This window comes from Centroberyx affinis, unplaced genomic scaffold (assembly GCF_046629955.1).
Source record: "Centroberyx affinis isolate AG114_WGS23_722 - 3 ecotype Tasmania unplaced genomic scaffold, CSIRO-AGI_Caff_v1 ptg007046l_1, whole genome shotgun sequence".
In the NCBI taxonomy this organism is placed as follows: domain Eukaryota; kingdom Metazoa; phylum Chordata; class Actinopteri; order Beryciformes; family Berycidae; genus Centroberyx; species Centroberyx affinis.
The window spans coordinates 26,998-43,359 of NW_027283573.1; the positions used below are offsets into that span (position 1 = coordinate 26,998).

The 16,362-nt window shown below is 41.4% G+C and overlaps 1 protein-coding gene across 1 annotated transcript in view; it reads left to right on the forward strand.

Annotated features, from left to right (window-relative positions):
- The window catches only part of LOC139639288 (venom phosphodiesterase 2-like), a gene marked incomplete at its 5' end in the record, with an annotated part of 40,985 nt that extends 26,385 nt beyond the window's left edge, over window positions 1-14,600 (forward strand). The window contains 5 exons of the mRNA XM_071513372.1: window positions 4,828-4,963; window positions 9,741-9,818; window positions 10,411-10,543; window positions 11,840-11,996; window positions 14,427-14,600. Coding sequence (XP_071369473.1) covers window positions 4,828-4,963; window positions 9,741-9,818; window positions 10,411-10,543; window positions 11,840-11,996; window positions 14,427-14,600 — 678 coding nt within the window. The remainder of the gene's footprint in view (window positions 1-4,827; window positions 4,964-9,740; window positions 9,819-10,410; window positions 10,544-11,839; window positions 11,997-14,426) is intronic.
- Window positions 14,601-16,362: the final 1,762 nt, after the last annotated feature.

Genomic DNA, 16,362 nt, shown 5'->3' on the forward strand with positions numbered 1-16,362 from the left:
TGAACAAGGAGTTTTAGAGCTGCAGTTAATCTTTGGTCCATGAAGCAAACCCTTTCATCAGACTCAAACTCAGTAAATCCTGCACACTCACATCCAGTTTTGTTTAACAAAATCACTATTCTTTAAACAATTTTAAATTTTGAAAAAATTTATGACAAGAAAAATTTGCAATAATAATCGCAATTCGATTTTTTTGTCATATCTTCCAGCTCTATTAGCAAGACATAACAGCCTGCCTATTCATTATTGGGTTGCATTTTTTTTAAAACCAATAATGTAATAATATTGACTAATTACGTAATAACTGAATATTTTATTATATTTTGACAAGTTGTTACATTATCTGTTACATTCTATTATTACATTATTGGTTGCTACAGAGCGTCAGATCCAGACCTGTAACATCTGTTCAAACCTCCAACTAGGGCTGTAGACCGAGACCGGACTAGAGACCGATTTTTGACGGTCTTGGTCTCAACTCGGTCTCGGACTTGTAGTTAATATGACTCGGACTTGAATCGGTCTCGGGAGTGAATATGACTCAGACTTGAATCGGTCTCGGATGAATTAACGTTACATAATATTATTGTATTGCTCATTTTGTTGAAATGTCTTTAGAAACCTCCCTTCTATTTTAGGCAGTAAACAAAAATATGCTATTTTAGTCAATAAATACAATGGTAGCCTTGGATAACACATTGCTATGGTATCGGTCTCGAATTGGACTCGTAGTTTTGCGGTCTTGGTCTCGACTCGGTCTCGACCCCCCTCGGTCTCGGTCTTGAATCGGACTCGATTCACCGATGACTCGATCTGGACTTGGACTCGACCAAGGCGGTCTCGACTACAGCCCTACCTCCAACATTACGGTAAGAATTAACAGTGGAAACACACGCGCTCGATACGTTTTGCTCTTATTAAAAACACCCGACCAGAACCTTGTCAAAAGTGGTTATCGTCTGGATCTGATGTTGGTGCTTCTGGTAAAAAATTACGTCTGTCCAGTGTGAACTCACACTCCTGCTTGCTCTCCTGTAACTCCACACACTGCAAAAAATGACATGCTGTCCAGTGATTTTATCTTGTCTCCAGACCTATCAGCTTATTTCATGATATTTTTAGTCAGATTCTCTCACTGCACTGGCAGATAATCTGCTGGTTTCAGTCAATTTCACTTGATTCATGCCAATATGACTTCTTTCAAGAAATCATCATAAAACAATGAAGAAAATCTGGAAACAAGAAACTTTCTCCAAGGCAATTTCATTTTTACCAAGTAAATGTCCAGAAGCAAGTTTCGTTCTCCTGGAAAAAACGTTTTATTTGTTGAAAACGGTAAAATTATCTGCGAGTGCAGTGAGATGATTTCAGTTTTTGAGTTTGCATTAGCTGTTTCCAGCTGGACCCAGATGTGTGACCTGGGTCTTATGACTTAGACTCGAGTCAGGCTCACGAGTCACGATTGTTATGATGTTTGGCTTATTTGGGACTGTGGCAAATGACTTGACATTTGCTTGTGACTCAAGATCACTGAGTTTCAGTATGCATATCAGTGCGTGCAAATCATCATGTTGTTTGTCTGCTCTGTCTCAAGTTTCAAGTTGCATCTTGTTTATTTATAAAGCCGTTCATCACATGGACTTTACAGAGAACTGGATCTAACTGGATCTAACTGATCAACCATCAACCACAGAACAGAATGACAGAGGACAAACATCAGGAAGAGAGAGACATACAAAACTAGATATCAGCAAGTAGAGCTGAACAATTAATTTTAAAAAAATCGAAATCACAATATGAACTTCTGCAGTTTCCAAATCTCAGAGTCTGCAGTTAATTTCTTCAGAGAGAGTTTGGTCCAAACTGGATTTGTGAACAAGGAGTTTTAGAGCTACAGTTAATCTTTGGTCCATGAAGCAAAATCTTTCATCAGACTCAAACTCAGTAAATCCTGCACACTCACATCCAGTTTTGTTTAACAAAATCACTATTCTTTAAACAATTTTAAATTTTGAAAAAATTTATGACAAGAAAAACTTGCAATAATTGCACTAATGCAGGTTTAGAGTTTCAGTGTGTTTGGGTTAGCACACATGCACATATCAAGATAAAGTAGATACTATAAAGCAGCGGTTCTCAGCGTGGGGTCCGGGGACCACCAGGGGTCCTTGAGGGGGTTCTGGTGGGTCCCTAGCAAACTGATGAATTGTTAAACTTCTGCATTATTTCATTTACGCTACGTTAAAGAATATAGAAGAATGACTCTTCTGATCATAGTTTCTCTGTTATCTCTCTACCTACAATAATATTCTCAGATTTGGGTCCGAGAGACAAAATCTCATTAAATGGGGGTCCGTGGCTCTAATGTGGACTAAATTAGGGGTCCATGATATGAAAAAGGTTGAGAATCACTGCTGTAAAGTTCATATAATACAATATGTACATATCCGGATACAGCGCATACTGTGAAGTGCACACCTCACAGTGCAGCAGCATATTTAACTACATCCTGAGTTTAATAATTTACAAGCAGTAATGATCAAAAGTAAAAACCAGCAACCTTAAAAAAAAAAAAAAAAAAAAAAAATGTGTTCCTCCCACAATCCAAAGTCAAGCAGCTCAAGTGGATTGGAGACTTTGAATTGCCCATAGGCGTGAATGCGATCATGAGTGTGTTTGATGTAGTGTGGTATAAAATACAGTCTCAGTCTCACCCAGTCTTTCCCAGTCTCACCCAGTCTTACCCAGTCTTACCCAGTCTCACCCAGTCTTTCCCAGTCTCACCCAGTCTTACCCAGTCTCACCCAGTGTTACCCAGTCTCACCCAGTCTCACCCAGACTTACCCAGTCTTACTCAGTCTCACCCAGTGTTACCCAGTCTCACCCAGTCTTACCCAGTCTCACCCAGTCTCAGCCAGTCTTACCCAGTCTCACCGAGTCTTACCCAGACTTACCCAGTCTCACCCAGTCTCACCCAGTCTCACCTAGTGTTACCCAGTCTCGCCCAGTCTCGCCCAGTCTCACCCAGTCTCACCCAGTCTTACCCAGTCTCATCCAGTCTCACCCAGCCTTACCCAGTCTCACCCAGTCTCATCCAGTCTCACCCAGTCTTACCCAGTCTCACCTAGTCTCACCCAGTCTTACCGAGTCTTACCCAGACTTACCCAGTCTCACCTAGTCTCACCCAGTGTTACCCAGTTTCGCCCAGTCTCGCCCAGTCTCACCCAGTCTTACCCAGTCTCACCCAGTGTTACCCAGTCTCACCCAGTCTCACCCAGTCTTACTCAGTCTCACCCAGTGTTACCCAGTCTCACCCAGTCTTACCCAGTCTCACCCAGTCTCAGCCAGTCTTACCCAGTCTCACCGAGTCTTACCCAGACTTACCCAGTCTCACCCAGTCTCACCTAGTGTTACCCAGTCTCGCCCAGTCTCACCCAGTCTCACCCAGTCTTACCCAGTCTCATCCAGTCTCACCCAGCCTTACCCAGTCTCACCCAGTCTCATCCAGTCTCACCCAGTCTTACCCAGTCTCACCCAGTCTCACCCAGCCTTACCCAGTCTCACCCAGTGTTACCCGGTCTCACCCGGTCTCATCCAATCTCACCCAGACTCACCCAGTCTCACCCAGTCTTACCCAGTCTCACCTAGTGTTACCCAGTCTCACCCAGTCTCGCCCAGTCTCACCCAGTCTCACCCAGTCTCACCCAGTCTTACCCAGTCTCATCCAGTCTCACCCAGCCTTACCCAGTCTCACCCAGTCTCATCCAGTCTCACCCAGTCTTACCCAGTCTCACCCAGTCTTACCCAGTCTCACCCAGTTTTACCCAGACTCACCCAGTCTCACCCAGTCTCACCCAGTCTCTCACCTAGTCTCACCCAGTCTTACCCAGTCTCACCCAGTCTTGCCCAGTCTCACCTAGTCTCACCTAGTCTCACCCAGTTTTACCCAGTCTCACCCAGTCTCACCCAGTCTCACTAGTCTCATACCCAGTCACACCCAGTCTCACCCAGTCTCACCCAGTCTCACCCAGTCTTACCCAGTCTCACCCAGTCTTTGACCTAGTCTCATTTTGCTGGACTTCCCACTGATAACTGATCTCCTCTTACTTGGCATTTTTTGGGGCTTGAAAGAAGAGTGTCGATCTGACTCAGTAATCAATAATTCAGACAGACAGAATTATTGTAATCTACAAAAAAAGGAAAATAATTCTGTGTGTAGCTGAAACGTTTGCTCCCAGGTTCTTTTGTACGTATATTTCTTGTTTTTTTTTTATCTAGACTTTTTTGTCGTAGCCTTGTATTTATAGTGCGCAGATTTATTTTCTTATTTTTCTTGTGCGTATTATAAAAACGGGTTGAAAATGCCCATGTTGCAGAATGCTGTGTTCTTTCTTTTAACAGTTTGAATTCAATACACACTGCCAGTCAACAGTCTGGACCCACCTGACTGAATGCTCTGTGTTCTTCATTCTCTTAAAGCCATTCTGATCTAAAGTCTTCTGCTTAAATGCTTGAAATTAGTTTCTTAGACAAATATAAATAGTGAAGTTGATCCTATGTATGAATTTCTTTCCAAAGCCTTTTCCTTTCCATCAAGGCAAAGAATCTAAAATAAAAGATAGTTTTGATTTGTTTAACACTTTTTTGGTCGCTGCATAATTCCATTTGTGTTATTTCATAGTTTTGATGTCTTTACTGTTATTCTGGTAGTGCATGCTCAGCATTATACGCACTATACACACACACACACACACACACCCATTACATTGTCTCACAGTGCACTGTAATATCCGGACATGACCTCATGTCGTCGTCTCGCCCCTGCAGGCGGACGTGGATCCGTTGCCAGCGGCGACCGCAGGCTGTCTGAGAGCTGATGTGAGACTCCCAGCAGCCCTCAGTCCCACATGTGACCAGTACAGCAGCGCCGGAAACCTGAGACACGCCTTCCTCTACCCGCCCAGTACGACCACACACACACACACACACATACACACACACACTGTCTCTCTCTAATAACACAGATGTCTGAAACTAACCTCTGGTAACATCTGCTGTTCTTCCAGTGTTCCCAGTATGCTGACATCATGTGTTTTTTTTTAAACGCTCATACTTGCGCCATCATCAAACTTTCTCATCAACAGTTGTTGTGGTTCTGTGATGTTGGTGCTGATCACAAACAGTGTCCACTCACACTTCATATTGCAATATGTGACATGCTTGCACATGTTGCAATATGAAGTGTGAGTGTGCGCACACAAATAAAACGAAAATGGTTCTCCGGACTGACGCCATAGAAGAACCGTTCCTGTTCTCCTCTGCTTTGGTGCCTGCATTGTGTTTTGTTTATCTGTTTAGCCTCATTTCACAATAAATACACTACCAGTCAACAGTTCATTCTCTTAAAGCCATTTTGATGTAAAGTCTTCTGCTTAAATGCTTGATATTAGTTTCCTAGACAAATATAAATAGTGAAGTTGATCCTATGTATGAATTTCTTTCCAAAGCCTTTACCTTTCCATCAAGGCAAAGAATCTAAAATATAAGATTTGTTTAACACTTTTTTGGTCGCTGCATAATTCCATTTGTGTTATTTCATAGTTTTGATATTATTGCTATTACTCTAAAATGTGGGAAATAGTAAAAATTAAGAGAAATGTGGTGTGTCCAAACTTTTGACTGGCAGTGTACTATGGAGGGGTTTGGTTATTTTCCACCGTCCAATAGCTAAGAATTAAATAACCATATAAGGTTCTTTGTGCAGCCAGAAATGGTTCTTCTATGGCGTCACTCTGGAGAACCATTGTGAGCTCCTTCATTTTTCTGTGTGTCATGTTGTGGTTTTGTCTCATGTGTGACTTCATTGAGCAATGTCTTTTCTCTGCTGTCCCTTGAAAGCTGGCGATTCCTGAGCGACCTCCTGCCGTCTGTCTCAACAAGGTCGATGACTCTGAGTTGAAGAGTGTTTACTTCAGTCGGCTCTGCGCAGCTTTAGGAACAAAATCTGAACATCTGAAATCTCAAAAAGTTCATTATAGAGCTGGAATACAGCTTTAGTGCTGGATAAATAAGGTTTCTAAGAGGAAATCTGAAGCTGGACGGCAACTGTTCGGGTCCAACACAAAGTCTCACAAAAAGTTAAGAAATGAGCAGAAACTCTGAAACGCAGATTACATGCTGGATAATGTCAGGATTACATTCCTCCACCTCAAAAGGCACAAATTTGACTATTTTCTATTTCTATTTTGCTATTTTCATGTGTTCAGCACGTGAAGAGGTTAGCTAAGGTTAGGTTTAAGCAAAACAAAAACTTAAGTTAAAGGACAATTTCACCCTAAAACACTGTAACACTGTTAAAAACTGTTTCTCGCCAATCGAAGATGATGCTACGATGCGACGCCAGCTCCAGTGGAGTTTGATATGAGAAAATGTTTCAGGATTTAAAACCTCAGCGGTAAACGTCAGGTTTTGGTGTCAGTCCCTCAGAATCAAAGAGCGAGGGCTTCTTTCTAGAGCCGCCATTTTGCACCAAGAGACGTTCAACACTCATACAGGGAGAGATCCATCGTAGAAGAGGGAGAGAGAGACCAGTTTCTCCACCCACAGGAGCAGCAACAGCCTCCTGCACCCTGGGGATTGCTGAAAGCTGCAGAAGCGTGTTGCATTCACTTGGAGTTTTCCGAATCAATGACATAATTTCTCAGAAGTTTGAAACAATTATGTGGTCATTCTGAGATCATTGTCTAAACCAATTTCTCTAAAAAAAAAAACCCACTAAATACATGTCAACCAATTTACCACCACCTAATTAAAAGCAATGGTAAAAAGATGTGTTTTAAGATGCTTCTTGAAAGTGCTGAGTGTATCAGTGGCTCTTAACTTATCTGGGAGGGAGTTCCACAGTGTAGGTCCAAGGTAGCTAAATGCTGACTCACCACTCATGGTACATATCTCATGTCACAAAGTTTCCCAACACCAGGCGTGACGGTCCAAACCTCCGCCGGCAAGTGCAACAGAAAGAAAGGGTTCATCTGGGTTCTCTGCATTTGCAAACACTTATTTATTTAGTCTTTTTTTTTATATTACCAGAACTAATGCAATACTGCTGAAGGAGCGCAGAGGAAACGCTTCACTGAAACAAAACAAAGCGTGTCATGTACAAAAATAAACCGAAATCTTTCAGGAATTGCACGGCTGTAACGAGGAACTCTTCCCTGGAAACGACATCATTTCCTTTCCTCCTGCCTCACAGTAGCACCGGAAGAGATAATGGGACTGTATTGGAGTCAAATCCACGACCCAGCCAAGATATCTGCTTCCTTCCAACTTCACGGGAACTCTGAAGGTTTCCACAGAAGTAGAGCATGTTCTCTTGTTCCCCAGAAAGAGGCAGTTTCCTTTCTGTTTACTTACTTATGATCTCTGTGATCTTGAAGAGACTGTGAGTTAACCATTCACTGTATTCTGCTAGAATCATGTTTATTGGTAACACTTTACAATAAGGGTCACTAAGTTAAGGGTTAGTTAATGCTTAATAAGGGTTAGTTAACTAATGTGTAATTTACTAATGGTGTTCATGTTAACTAAGGTATTAATTTATAAATTATTTAATAGTTTATAATAGTTTATAGACTATTAAATAATGTATAAATTAATACCTTGGTTAACATGAACACCATTAGTAAATGATTACCAGACACATTAGTTAACTGTTAATTAAGTGTTAATGCTTATTAAGCATTATCTAACCCTTAAAGGGAAACTTTGCCGATTTTCAACCAGCATTGTATCATTACAATATGGGTAGTATATGCAAATGAACAATGTTTAACTTCCCTCCATGTTGCCTGCACCCAGAGCTCCCCGCTCATTTGTCGGCAAAAGACTTTGGAGCTCGGCCTTAGACTACAAACTACGTTTCCGCGTTTTCTGTAGCGGTGCCTTCAAGGACGGTAAAATGTGGGTCTCCCTAAACACTCCCGTCCCATGCTACGCTAGCGATAGGGAAAAGCAGACACTAAAATATCATACTACTAAATACTTTAAAAAGTATATTTGGAAGAAAACCAGTTTCATGATACAAGGCCGAATATCGCACTGTTGAATCAGACAAAACAGAGTGTGGAGGAGAGGGCGACCACGGGAGCTGTAACAGCGTCAGCCGGGAGAGACGCGCCTGCAGCCGGGAGAGACGCTCTGCAGCCCAGAGAGAGACGCTCTGCAGCCCAGAGAGAGACGCTCTGCACCGGGGGCTGAACAGCTGTGAACGCCCGGTGATGATCTTCAGGGGGACAGACAGAAAACTCCGCGTTGCAACAAACTTCACGGTGCTTTGGTGAACCTGACTTTGTTTTCTGACAGAATATTATATCGGACTTTGCCGACTCTGAATACAGAACAACAGTGAACAGCGACTGTGTAACTTTACCTGTAACTTGCGGCTAAATCCAGCGGCACCGTCCAGCACTCGATGAGTTGATCCACAGAACGTAACTGACTCCAGAGCGCTGCTTTGTTTTATGATCCTTTGAAAACGGGTGTGATTTATCCAGACTCGATGAGGAAAAACATTTTGTAAATGAAAATAAGCCTCAGTAAAGAGATATAATGCTGATTTCTCTCTGCTAACTTTGTCTTTGGTGCTACACTGACCGTGAACGCACCGTCAGAGTCAGTGACGTGCGCAATGCATTCTGGTTGTTGTAGGATTCCCCCTTAACAGCGATATGGGGAATCTACAGCCGTTTTCTCAGTTTTCTCTGGTCATAGGGCTCCAATTTCAAAAATAATTGCACATTTCTACTACAATGGGTGACCTAGTTTTAATAAATCATCATATTCACAGCAGTGAAATAGGCCTTTAACTTAGTGACCCTTATTGTAACGTGTTACCTGTTTATTTTATAGCAACAGTTCCTCTATTCGAACTGTTGTGTTCGAATAAATTCGAACACAACAGTGATCCAACCCATATCCAGTTCATAAAAGCTTTTGCATTTCCAGTTTTCTCTGGGAAAAATTCCTCTGCCGCACAGGAAATGATGCGTTTTATACAGAAACTCAAAACTCCGCAGAAAAATCCAAGGAATCCAAGGAGGACGTCATCTCCTTGGCGACCAGTGATGAGTGCTGAGAGACAAAGATGGAGACTGACTCAACAAAAAAAACCTTCCTTTCCTTTCCTTTCCTTTCCTTTGCTTTCCTTTGCTTTCCATCCTCATCTTCCTCCACTCTCTTTCTCTCCTCTCTTCTCCTCTATTCCTCTCCTCCTCTCCTCTCCTCTCCTCTCCTCTCCTCTCCTCTCCCCTCTCCTCTCCTCTCTTCTCTTCTCTTCTCTTCCTCTCCTCTCCTCTCTTCTCTCCTCCTCTCCTCTCCTCTTCTCTTCTCCTCTCTCCTCTCTTCTCCTCTTTTCCTCTCTTCCTCTCCTCTCCTCTCCCCTCCTCTCCTCTCCTCTCCTCTCCTCCTCTCTTCTCCTCTCCTCTCTTCCTCTCCTCTTCTCCTCTCCTCACCCCTCTCCTCCTCTCCTCTCCTCTTCTCTTCTCCTCTCCTCTCCTCCTCTCTTCTCCTCTCCTCATCAACAAATCAACAAAAAAGAAATAAACACACAGATTAACGCTTTAAGCTTCTACTGTGCTGTTTCTGTCTTTTCAGATTCTGTGGCATCCCATCGTCCCGTAACCTTAGCAACGGCCCGTGATGTCTTCTTCTGATGATGTCTTCTTCTTCTTCTTGTGTTTCAGACCTGAACGGCACAGCGGAGCAGCAGTTTGACGCTCTGCTGATGAGCAACGTGGTGCCGATGTTCCCCGACTTTAAGAGTGAGTCAGACCGTGACTGATGATGATGATGATGATGATGATGATGATGATGATGATGTTATCGTTGGAATTTAGCAGTAACATCTCCTCCTCCTCTTCTCTCTCCTCCTTCTCTCCTTTCCTCTCTCACCTCTCCTCCCTAACTACTCCTCCCCCCGTTGCTATCCTCCTTTTCCTCTTGTCTCCTTTCCCTAACCCTCCTCTCACCTTTCTTTTCTGTCCTCTCCTTCACTTCTAATGCATCCTCCTTTTCCTCCTCCCTCCTCTCATCTCCTCCTTTCCTTTCCTTCTGTATGTCTCTCATCTCCTTTCCTCCTCTCCTCCTCTTTCCTTTCCTTTTCTCTCCTCTCATTTACACCCTCGTCTTCCTTCTCATCCTCTCCTTTCCTTTCCTTTCCTTTCCTTTCCTTTCCTTCTTTTTATCTCTATTCTCCTCCTCTCCTCTCTTCTCTCCTCCTCTCCTCTCTCCTCCTCTCCTCCCCTCTCTCCTCCTTTCCTCTCCTCCTCTCCTTTCCTGTCTCCTCTCCTCTCCTCTCTTCTCTCCTCTCCTCTCCTCTCCTCTCTCCTCCTCTCCTCTCCTCTCCTCTCTCAGAGATTTGGGAATACTTCCACAGCACCCTGTTGAAGAAATATGCCTTTGATTATAACGGCATCAACGTGGTTTCTGGTCCCGTCTTTGATTACAACTTTGACGGGCGGTACGACACTCCAGATCAGATCCAGCAGTAAGTCTCATGTCCTATTATAAAAACTTTATTTGTACGGATAATTCAAGATACGATACGATACTGTAAGTTCAGTCAGAGACACTTAACATCAAAGGAGTTTGGACCATTATAGCATTAATGTTTCTACAGTTGTATTTGTCGGAAAAGGCTCTGAGGAAGCTCCCCAATGAATCCAAGCAGCATGTGAGTGAGAGATTATGCGGGGAGCACAATAAACCCCCCCAAGGCATAGTAGACACATCATTAATTATATGTAATCAACATCAAACCAGACAGAGTTCGGAGAGAGCTGTGGGCAGGTAACAGCAGGAGGAGGCTGGGAGGTGGAGGTCAGCAGAATAATCAGCAGTGTGAGCTGGCAGATTATAAAGACCAAGGCCGATGTTTTCATTCATTAGATATGCAATTTCTGTAAATATTCACCTGTTCCAGTTTTTCTTTTCTTTTTCTTATGTGTGGACTATAATGCGACAGATTATACACACGTCACTGTCAATTATTGAGAGAATAATTGTCCCACACCTGTGCACACAGAATGGGCGGAGCATTATCTATTTAAGATCACTGTTGTACGAATTGTTTAAAATACTCTTGACGAAGGTCCAGAGGGACCGAAACGTGAGTATGATCAATAAATTGTGATGCTGAGCAAGAGCAGTGTGCGGGATCTTCTTTTCTCAAGATTATAAAGACCGCCTTGACTTGTTTGAATTTGATTGATGATGAGAGTCAACTTTTGAAATTGGACAGCTGACAGCCAATCAGCTGATAGCGTGCACGACGATAAGATAACATAAGATACGATAACATAAGATACAATAAGATACAATACGACACGACAAGGTATGACACGATACGATACGATATAATAAGATAATGTGAGATAAGATGAATGAAACCTTTATTGCCCCTCGGGGGAATTTGCTTTGCACAAAGATAACTTAAGATCCCTGCAGGTAAATTTGTGTTGGGTGTTGAAGCCGCAGACAACAACAACAAACAGCAGAATAGCGCTGCTGTGGCGTGAAAACCTCGTGTCTCCAAACTGCCAACTTTTCAGGAACTAAGAGCCTTGGTTTTACCTTTGCATTTTTGAGGTTATCTAATTGGTTTTGAAAGGGCTTCATAAACCCACTGGGGAGCAGGGAATCCTTCAGTTGAAGCTAAAACATAAAAAAGAGGAGATATGAGGTTTTCACCCAACTGTGCAAATCGCTAAGTGTTAAAGTGAATGATGTAAGATGTATCTGCAGATGAACAGGACTGTCTGTTTGTGTGTGTGTGTGACTGCAGGTTTGTCTCCAACACCACCATCCCCATACCCACTCATTACTTTGCGGTGCTGACCAGCTGCAGAAACGGCAGCCAGCCGGTGAGCGGCTGTGTTGGCGAGCTGCAGACCGTCTCCTTCCTGCTGCCGCACAGACCGGACAACTCCGAGAGCTGCAAGGTAAAAACCAGCAAAACCTGTCTGTGGCGGATAAATCAGTAAATCAGTAAGGGCCAAAGCCAAAAGCTGCATTTTATCCCAGTTATTGAACGTTAGGAACCCTCAAATCTTGGTGGATGATGAACATAGAACTCAAGAGTGAGACTGAAGAAGAAGATTAACATTTGTACCTGGGTTGACTGTCCCTTTAAGTGAAGTCTTTGGTCTTTGCCAGTTGTCAGACTTTGTCCCTGCTGGCCACTGTACTCTCTCTCTGATTGTTAGCCAATCAAATCAAAGCCAAACAATGGCTCTGTATCAAACAGGCTCCTGACTGGCTTCCTGTTATGCTGCTCTACACAAGGCATTGGTAACCCTTTACAATAAGGGTCACTACATTAAGGGTTAGTTGTGTGATTGCTGAGTCAGCAATCACAGGTATAATCTTCTCGCTCTTTATTATTAATCCGTACACTTTTTTTTTTGGCACCTATCTACTCCTTCATGCTTTAAGCTAGAAACTCCATTCAAACTTTAAAATGTTCAGCTTGTGTGCTTGTATTCAACTTTTTGATGTCTATTATAGTTTTTAAATTATTCTACTTTTTTCCACTTTTTTTTTACAATGGGAGTCAATGGCCGGAATGTTCAAACCATGCCCTCTTTGAACTCTAACTACTCTTTCATACTTTAAGCTAGAAACTCCATTCAAACTTTAAACAGGTCACCACTTTTAGTACTTTATCACTTTACTTCAGCTTTTTGATACCTTTCGTACTTTTTGAGTAATCACAGTTTAGGTTTTATACTTTTTTCAACCTTTATAATGGGATCCTATGGAGCCAGCCTAGAGTGTGTGATGTCATAACTCACTCTAGCAGACTTTACAGGCTGTACTTTTTTACTAAATTCACACATTTTAAAACTGTGACGGTTCACACAACTTTAACACTATATACATACATTATATATCAAACCCTTCAGCTGCTTCTGCTCTCGCTCACAATGTCAACATATAAGCAATGCGATGTATAGTTTTTGAGATATTAACGTTTGTTTGACACTAGTGTTACACTCTTTTTCACAGTAGTTTCTCCTGCTCTCTTACACATGCAGCTCTTCTGCTTTTTTCACTCTTCTCCATTTCAACATGTCTTTTACATATTTTCATACATTATTACTTCTTAGTGTTATTACATTTTAGTACATTTCTAACATTATTACTTGTCACTTTCATATTTTCTGTTTTTTCTACTGAATATACACCTACTCTTCATACTATTCATACTTCTTGTACCTTTCAGCTTTTATATATAAGCCTTCTTACTCCTACTACTCTTCATACTACTAGTACCTTCCAGCTTTTCTCTCATTCACGTTGTTGGACACACACACACACACACACACACACTTCTCATTTTTTCACTCTTCTGCATTTTAACGTGCATTTTACATATTTGCTTACCCTTTTCTTCTCACAATTTTTACATTTTAGTGCATTTCTAACATTATTACTTATCATTTTATTTTGACACTCATTACAGCTCCTTCACAGAAGTGTTTTAAACTGCCACATTTTGCACAGTTTTAACATTACATACACATATTATACTTTGCGTCAGCCGCTTCAGTTTGAACAGACGATCCACGGTCAGTTATGTTCAGAAACACGCACACACACACACACTTGCCTACACACACCACATATGCTAGGTATTTGTTATTATGGGCTGTCAAAAGCAGCAGTTTGCACTCTCAACAATCACACACATTTTCTCCAGAAAATGCACCTTTCTAGTTAATGCTTAATAAGCATTAACTAACCCTTAATTAACAGTCAACTAATGTGTCTGGTAATCATTTACTAATGGTGTTCATGTTAACTAAGGTATTAATTTATACGTTATTTAATAGTCATCTTTATAAACTATTAAATAATGTATAAATTAATACCTTAGTTAACATGAACACCATTAGTAAATTACACATTAGTTAACTGTTAATTAAGGGTTAGTTAATGCTTATTAAGCATTAACTAACCCTTGTTAAGCATTAATGAACCCTTATAAGTACCCCTTAACTTAGTGACCCTTATTGTAAAGTGTTACCAAAGCATTTCTCTAATGTCTGGATGGTGAAACTTAATGTTTTCCCCATGTGGCGACACAGCAGGGCCAAGCCAGAAAATAACAAAGATCCACTGTATAAATGCAATAAGTGCATTTTAAATTACAACTCTAAATCTGCTCAAAACCTCGTTCTATCCATGAAATATCCATGAAAAAACAGTGGTACGATGACATATTTATGTGAAATATAAATATTATTGTTATTATTATTAATAATAATAATAATAATAATAATAATAATAAACTTTATTTTTCAAATGGTGAAAAAAATTATTTTGCAACAAATCACTCATCATTCAACAACAACTTTTTGCCTCGACAGAGCGCAGAAACCGAATCTCATTGGGTGGAAGACCTCATGTGGTTCCACCAATCACGAGTCAGGGACGTAGAGTGGATCACAGGATTGGACTTCTACCAGGGAAGCGCCCGACCAATCCCCGAGCTGCTGCGGCTGAAGACCCGCCCCACGGCTGCCATTCACAGAAAACCGTGAGAAAAAGAGTTCACTTCCAGGACAATATACTGTATATCCAGTTTGGGGAAAAACATCATTATGTGAAGTTCTCTAAAATTCGCCCGTCTCTTAATGTGTTATCATTTTGTCAACCAAGGACTGAATTTACCTTCCATCCTTCAAAAAAAAAAAATCATTTATTTTTATTTCTGTGCCATGTTTCATTTTGTAAGAGTTAGTGTTAGGGTTTTTAGAGAAACCTCTTCATCTTAATAACATCTTTTTATAGATGTGGTCACACTCCAAGAAAAACAGCTGGCTGCTGGTGACAGTTCACATTATTATGACTGTAAATAAGAATTTGTACTCAATTGACCTGCCCAGTTAAATAAATGTCAAATGTAACAAGGTTCCAGATACAGATAGATCCTATTAGGGTTCATTACAATACGACATAACACAATATAATAAGACAGAAAGGGTTCATCTTGACATCAGTTCAATTCAGCTGTATTGTCATTCCACCTTACACATGTGCTAAAAAGTCTGTCGCAACCTTGCGGCTCCTCCAATGTGCGTGATCCAGAAAGAGCCGAAGGACTGAAAACGATTCAGCAGTTTTTGGGTTGACAGCCTGACAAAGCTTTAATATTAAAAACCAACAACAGTAGCCTTTGTCAGCGCCTGATGGGTTCAACTCCTGTTGGGAATTTTAAATGTGGAAATTGTGGGAATTTTCAGTACACAAGAAATACAAAAAGTTGTCAGCATCCAGTCAGTGGGAAAGCTGTGATATTAAGAGTTTCATTACCTGTAAATGTGATATACTCTATATGATTTCATGCCCAGGTGGAAAAGTGAAAATGTAAGCTCTTTGGGTTGGCTAGTGTGCTAACTAGCTAGTATGCTAATAGCTAGCAGCACTCGGCTACCCAGCGCAGCTAACCTGTGTTGGCTAACATTAGCTGGATAGTTAGCAGACTTTCATTCTACTCAGTCAAAACTTTCAACAGCAGACTATGGAGAGCCTCTCCACCCAAGATAATACTGCCACTTGGTATTGTGTAACCTGACTCCACCGTCCAGATGGATTAAATAACTGTTTATTACTGGAAAAAAGTCCCAGATTCCAGCTTTAAGAGTTTCATTACATGTAAATGCGCTCTTTAAAGGACCAAATTACTGAGCACAGGGGTTTCATTAAGAGAGAGGATGTCAAAATCCTCTTAAAGAAGCCAAGCATCCTGTGTCTGCCTTTTCCTCTGCAGGCACTGAGAATATGTCTCAGTGCCTACAGAGAAAGGTGATTCAAACTTCATTAGAAAACGAAGAGACTTTACAAGTCTTCATCCAAATGGAATGAATGAGGAATTTAATTTTAAGGATTTTCTTTAGATGTTTTAACATGCTATAATGTTCTTGACTGTGAGATGCCATTATACATCTTTGAGGGGTTGAACGTCCTACACCAGCTGATTTTTTTTTTATTCTGCTTTTTGCTTTTTATTCTGATTGGTCAGTGGGCTCTGAGTTAGCCATTTTGGATGTGATTGAATGTATTTATTGTTGATTATGTATGTAAACCTATAACCCTGACGATGGCATTGTGGCCGAAACAAGTTGTTTTCCAATATTACATCTTTGTCAGATTGTTCCTGAACAGTAGCTGAATTCTTTTCATTCCTTACACAAGTGCCCAGTGAAACGAAAACCTCATCATTTCCCTTAAGCTGGCGATACACAAGCAACATTTTGTGGCAATGTAGACGGACAACATTGCCTTTGTCCGGACCAGGCAGAG